The following is a 7,597-nucleotide window of genomic DNA, read 5'->3' on the forward strand; positions in this document are numbered from 1 at the left end:
TTTTATTATATTCCTTCATTAATAAGACAACTGAAGAAGAAGGACCAAAATATGTATGGAAAGTTATTTTATTCGACACCAAATCATTAACATTATTTGTTTTTACCATCAAATAGAATATGGAATTCATTCTATTTAAATTCCATACTCCACCAATATAATGTCAAATGGATATTTAAAAAAAATAATGTTACACATCCAAGTCTTTTTGTTAACTAAATTCAAATAAGTTGATCTAACATAATAAAATTAATTATGACTAACATTATTCTAAATCTTATTATTTAATTTGATTAGATTTAGTTCATAAAAGACTTGACGTGTAGCATTACTCATTAAAAAAAATAACATAAGTAAATAATGTAACTCTTAATAATGTATTATTTGCAGTTCATTTACTAAATAGTGATATATGTCTACTAGGACGACATACATAATGGAAACCACCCTCAATAATATCATATAAAATAATGTTACATATTCAAATTTTTTTGTTAATCAAGTTCAATTCAGTTAGTCTAACATAACAAAAATCAGTTATGACTAACATTATGTTAAATCTTATTATTTAAGTTGATTGAACTTTATAAAAAAACTAAATGTATAGTATTATTCTATAACATAGAGCAAGACTAAGATCAGTGTGCATAAATGAATTACCATTAAGAAGAAAAGGAGAAACGGAAGAAACCAAAGAGCAAGCTTGGTAGCCATCTTTCCAACTATGTTGAAAAAAGCTTCTTCACTAATATCACTAGTGAAGTGAGAATGAGTTCAACTTGAATAGAAGCACTCCCTTTATAGGCACTACCGCACTAGGGAGATTTCTTCCATTCACCATATTAAATAGGATAATATTATCAGATTGCACAAAAACTTTGTGACTGTGTCAATTAATTTAGTATATTAATTAATAGAACTTGCTTATTAGACAAGATAATTAACCATTAAAGAATGACTATCTAATTAAGTCCTGCAGTTTAATAAGGTTATCATACTTATGTTTATCGATAAGCAATTGAGCATCAATAATGCAAATTTTATGTGATATAAAACGTAATCAGTTGTGTAGTGCACGCTATAACACACACACACACAAAAGTATTCAACTATATATTCAAATGTCACTTTTCAGGAGTTATTTAATTTTGAGATCAATTCCTTTCTGCATATATAAGACTAATTTCTATGAATTAACTAACTTATAAATAGATGAATATGCCAAGACTTTTCATTTATAATTATTTGAATTTTTTGGGTTTTTAATTAACTATGATTGTAATGAAAATGAAAATTGTATAACTTCACGAGTTGCTCTATTTAGACTAATACTTTTGTTCAAATCATACAATATAATGTCACTTGTGAGGTTTTGAATTTTCTGTTGGAATAAATTAATTTCAATAACCCAGATCATCCATATTGAATCATCAAAAATATATCATATCAAATGCGGAAGCGTACCTGAATTGATAAACATGAATCATACGATTGGAAGAGTTTGGATCTTGTAGTTCTTTCGATCTTCCTCAACCAAAGCCTTCTGTATTTCTAGGAGGCTGAACTGCAACTCTTTTGATGGGGAAAGAGCAACAAAGATATGCCATGAAATCGGAAACAGAAGTACCTAATGATCTCCAAATTTTCTGATCTCCGATAAATAAGCATGTAATCCTTTGTTCTTTTTAAACAACGCATTACGCGTTTAACAGCTATCCAATGATCCATATCTGGATTGCTCAAGTATCTACCCAACACTCCACTATAAATGATATATCGGGATGTATGTAGACTTGAGCATACATTAAATTCCCTAGTGCTGATGCATAAGATTTATCATGCATTGTTGTCTTCTTAAGATCATTTTGGGGCATTACTTGAGACTAAACTTGTCTTCTTTAACTACGGGTGTGTCCATTGGTCTATAACTTTCTATGACATATCTACTTAAAATCTTTTCGATATAGTTCTTTTGTGACAATCCAAGAATACCTTAAGAGTAATCTCTTAGTATCTCGATTCCTAATACAAAAGAGGCATCACCAAGACCTTTCATTTCGAATTTGTTCGATAGAAATTTCTTAGTTTCATGCAACAAGCCTATATTGTTGCTGGCAAATAGAATGTCATCAACATACAAGACCAAAAAAAAGTATTTACTCCCACTGAACTTACGGTATACACATTCATCTATAATATTTACCTCAAAACCGTATGAGGTAATGACTTGATGAAATTTGTGATACCATTGACGGGAAGCTTGTCAGGACGTTGCTCTCCTGAACCGTCATATCTTCCGTAGTATTCACCACCACGATCAGATTTGACAGCTTTAATTTTCTTTCCAAGTTGAAGTTCAACTTCAGCTTTGAAAGACTTGAAAACATCCAAGGCTTGGGACTTTTCATGAATTAAATATAGATACCCGTAACGAGAGTAATCATCTATGAACGTAATAAAGTACCGTTGTCCATTCCAAGAGACAGTAGGGAATGGGCCACATATATCGGTATGTATTAGTTCTAAGACATCTTTATCTCTCTCGGCACCTAATTTCCTTTCGTTTGTCCTTTTCCCCTTTATGCACTCAATGCAGACTTCAAAGTCCGCCAAATTTAGGGGTCCGAGAATTCCATCCGACATGAGCCTCTAAATTCTCTGTTTAGAGATGTGGCCTAGGCGTTTGTGCCATAATGATGCCGAATTCTCATTCAGTTTTTTTTTGTTTTGTACCCGTTTGCAATATTTCATTATTATAGGAATTTAAGTTAAGCCTATATAGATTATCCACCAAATGACCAGAGGAAATATTATTCGAATTGTAAAAGAGACTGACTTTATTGTCTCCGAATGAACAAAAATAACCTGATTTGTCCAAACGAGAAACAGAAACCAAATTTCGTCTAAATGACGGTACATAAAATGTCTCTAATAAATCCAAGTAAAATCCACTCATGGAACATAATCTAAAGGTTCCTATAACTTCGACTGCAACTATATTACCGTCTGCCACATAGATGTATCTTTCAGCATCACTTGGCGGTCGGCTCCACAGGCAACCCTGCATAGTAACACTTACATGAGTAGTAGTAGCAGAATCTACCCACCAAGTATCAACAGGTGCATAACTTAAACTAGCCTCAGAACAAACGAAAGTAAAAATTATACCCTTCTTTACACGTCAGGTGGCATATTTGGTACAATCCTTCTTCATGTGTCCCACCTTCTTACAGAAGAAACAAGTTGAAACTTGATCTTGTTTCTTAGCCTTTTTCTGCTAAGAAGGCACATTCGCAGTAGTATCACTATTACCGCATATATTTTCTATTAATTGGCCAAACAATAACCTTCCTTTGGGCCGATTATTGACCGCATAATTAATAGAAAATAAACAAAAGTGTACAATGCTTATTATTTGGCCAAACAATAAACTTCCTTTGGGCCGATTATTGTTCGCATAAATAATAAGCATTACTTTATTCTTAATTAGTTACCCAAATATATATTTACCATCAATATGTATATGTAATTCGGCCAAATATAGACCTTCCTTTGGGCCGATCAATATTCGCATGAATTATATAACACCATATTCTTTATGTTTTGAATAAATCAATTTTCACAAAAGAGGCTACTTTGGCAGCATAATGTTCAATTAATTTATTCCAAAACCAAATCTTTATAAAATAGATGGGTATACTAATCCAAATTGTTACCAATTTCCTTATGTAACAACAAAATAATATTTTCTATTATTCAAATATTATTATTAATATATATACATAACTTGGCCAAATATAAATCTCCTTTTAGATCGATTAATATTCGCATAAGTAACATATACATATTAATCCTTATATCCTAAAAGGATAATCAATTAAGTTTACCAAATTAATGGCACACAACTAAATGCCAATTATATACAGTTACAAAAATATACGAAAAACACATGATAAAAAAATATCTATTTGACCGTATATATATATATGTAACCGAGACAACATTAACGTAAAAAAAAGAATAATAATAATAATAATAATAATAATTACATGTTATATACCGTGAAAGTTGTATATATCATCCAATAATATACATATGCGTAACATATATATATAGCGAACCAAAACAGTATATCGGAATACGTTTTATATATGGGTCCATCTAGTGTACAGATGCACTTTGGTACAGATTTATAGATTTTTGTTTTTATTTGGTTTAAAAGTGTATCACTAAAAGTGTTGCTTAAGGAGAAAGTGTTACCCTTAATCGTTAACTTGGCTCTGATACCAATTTTGCAATCTTTTACTAGTCCTTGTATGTTGTAATTTCATTTTTATAGTTTTCAATCTTGTTTTAGTTTATAATATTCTTTTTTGCATGGATTATTGTATATAAAATCTTTTATCTGTTTGTCTTTTTCTTTAATATAATTTCTTAAATCCTCAAAAACTTCTTTTATTTCTACACTTTCTGTTGTTTCTAAATACCTTCTTAATTTTTCAACTTCATTTTCCATTTTTTCTTTTAACAGCTTTAATTCTTTTAAGTCATAATATGGTGGCATTTATAAATTTTTTAAGTTTAATTCCAATTTGTTTATATTTATTCTTATTTCTATCCTTTTTATTATAAGGTCATCAATTTCGATCTGAAGGTTATTTAATTCCCTTTTATACTCTTTTATGTTACTTTTTAATTTTTCTGCCCTTTTTCTTTTTATTTTATTTTCTGGTTTTTCAATCTTTTTATACTTCATTATTTATTTTAAAATTTCTGCAAACTCTATCATTGATTCATCACTATTTTCTAGAGATTCTATTAATTTTTCTAGCTCTTTTTAATTTTTTATCTATTAATTTTGATAACTTAATTATTTCTTCTCTTAAATCTTCTAATTTACTTTTTTCCATTAGGTGACGCTTTTCTTTGTGAAGAGCTACGGTTTTAAGTGAAAAGTGTGGCTTTAAAAAGTGTGGTTTAAGTAAGCAAATCTTTAAATTTGTACAGATTTAGATCTGTACCATATAATTTTCTTTTATATATATATATATAATGCGTATATATACGTATTGATGCAGACACATAATGGGAACAATTTGTGCAACAATTTCGGATGAACAACGCATATGTATATATATTGATCCATTAAAATAAAATCGAATATTTTCGATGATTTAATTATAGATGGCTCTATACCACTTGTTGGAATAAATTAATTTCAATAACCCAGATCATCCATATTGAATCATCAAAAATATATCATATCAAATGCGGAAGCGTACCTGAATTGATAAACATGAATCATACGATTGGAAGAGTTTGGATCTTGTGGTTCTTTCGATCTTCCTCAACCAAAGCCTTCTGTATTCCTAGGAGGCTGAACTGCAACTCTTTTGATGGGGAAAGAGCAACAAAGGCGGCTTTGGTATATTGGGGACCGAAACCCTGAAGGTCTATTTATATTTGAGCATGGCACCCATTAAACCCTTAAGCCCAAATAAAATAGTATCTGAAGCCCAAAAGATAATATATCTAAAATCCAAAAAGATAATTATCTAAGGAACAAAAGATAATATCCGATTTTATTTTCATTTAATTCCAAATCAAAAGTAATAATGACTTATTCAATTTAGCATTTATAACAATAAATGAGATCACCATTATATAAGTCATTTAATTTAAAATAGCATAATTTGTGATTATAATTAATATATGTATTGCCCACAAATAAGTTAGGAAATCAAATAATTTCCTAACATTTTCGTCTCATTAGCTAAAATGACTCACCTTTAAATATTTTTTTATTAAATAAGGAGTGCTATACTCATTTTCAATTAAATAAATCTCAATCTTTTGTTTATTATATTTTATATAGATGGTTTTAAAATTTGAATTTTAAATTTAATTTAGAATATTTTATTTTATTGTTTCTCTTTTTTTTAGTACTTTTAATGACAAGTTAATTTTTAGGAATGTTACACTTCTTAGTTCTTACTTTCGCTGTAAATATACAGCGATTGTTTTAATCTAATCACTTATAATTATGTTTAAAATTGGTTCCAATATTTATATACCTGTTCCGTGCGTATAGAAACGAGGTATAGCAACTCCTCCTGCTAGCAAGTGTGTCCAGGTGGAAGAGTTATACGTCGGTTAGGTTAGAACACCGCGGCGGGAGCATATGCAAAAAGCACTCCGACGCTCAAATAAAAATGTGAATTAAGTGAAATGATGATAATAAAATTAGAGTGAGTTATGTGACCTCACTTGTTCAGTTGGAGCTTGTTTCGGGATTCTCCACGCTTACTAAAGTCAGTTTTGATGATAACGTTTGAGAAGGTTCGAGCTTTGTTAAGCTCGTCCGGATTTTGTGGTAACGATTTTGGAGATAGTTTTTGACTTGTTGGGAGCTGTTATCAGATTACGTAGCCAAGCTCTGACTTGACTTTTCTGGGTTATTAGTCGAGTTTAATTTTGGGTTGTTAGTCGAGGTATAGGGTACATATCATATCCCCCAAGCTTGCCTTGTGTTCCAGAGGAAACATAGGCGAGCTTCTAGTTTCTTCGTATACCTCAGCTATTGTAGGCATGATGCCCCCCGAGCTTGCATTTGTTCCTATCCAGTAATTTAAACTAAGGTATAACTCCTTCTAGTGCCGAGGTATAACTCCTTCCGTGTGTATGGAGTTTTCTGTCCTAAGAGCATAGACGCCGAGCTATACTTCAGCTGTCGAGGAACACCGGAGGAGGTTGGGACACTGCTATGTTTACTTGGTTTTGTTTATATAAGATTTGTATATGACTTAATTGTGGTATATATGTTCTCCTCATTCCGAAATATGAGGCATGAATACCGTCCGAGAATCTCACATAGAATCATTTGGTGGCTTCTTTGAAAAGGTCTTTTTAGGGTTATAAGTAATTAACCGTTCTCTTTTTGAATTTGCTGCACGTGGCCGAGTTATAGCACACGCGGCCGACTTATACGGATGGATCACGAACTACTTTATTTTGAATTTGCAAGTGGCCGAGCTATAGCTTACGTGACTGACTTATAAGGACAGATCAGACCTAATCTCCGAATTATAGTTTGTATCCGCCGAGTTATAATGACTAGATCACAGCCCCAAGGTTGACCTGTTTATTTTTAAGAAAAGCAGGTTGAGCTTTTATGAAAATTGAGTTATAATTCGGCAGGATGTTGAAGAGATGCGGTTGTGTTATAAATCGAAGATATAAGAATTAGCCTCCAAGATCAACATGATAATCTTGAAATAAAATTGGACAAGTTTGTCACTGAAAAATGGGTTGCTTATTTCAATATATTTTTGAACGAGCTTATAGGTGATTGTTTGTTGGAATGCTGCCGACTTATAGGTGATTGTTTGTTGGACTGACGCCGATTTATAAGTGTCAGTTTGTTGGACTAAGGCTGACTTATAGATGTCAGTTTGCTTTGATTGATTCAAACTTATAATTATCAGTTTGTTTGAAGTGATTCCGACTTATAGGTGTCGATTTGTTGAATTGATTCCGACTTATGGTTGCCGGTTTGTTAGATTGGTTCCGACTTATAACTGTCGGTTTGTTTTTGTAT

At 31.3% G+C, this 7,597-nt stretch overlaps 1 protein-coding gene across 3 annotated transcripts in view; it reads right to left on the reverse strand.

Moving 5' to 3' along the window:
* Window positions 1-818, reverse strand: part of LOC107628908 (BURP domain-containing protein 13-like) — a 19,083-nt gene extending 18,265 nt beyond the window's left edge. For all 3 annotated transcript variants that reach the window (XM_016331540.2, XM_021117954.1, XM_021117955.1), the window contains exon 1: window positions 661-818. In XM_016331540.2, the coding sequence (XP_016187026.2) occupies window positions 661-714 (54 nt within the window). In that variant the 5' untranslated portion in view covers window positions 715-818. The remainder of the gene's footprint in view (window positions 1-660) is intronic.

The sequence above is a fragment of the Arachis ipaensis genome, chromosome B03 (assembly GCF_000816755.2).
Source record: "Arachis ipaensis cultivar K30076 chromosome B03, Araip1.1, whole genome shotgun sequence".
NCBI classification, from domain to species: domain Eukaryota; kingdom Viridiplantae; phylum Streptophyta; class Magnoliopsida; order Fabales; family Fabaceae; genus Arachis; species Arachis ipaensis.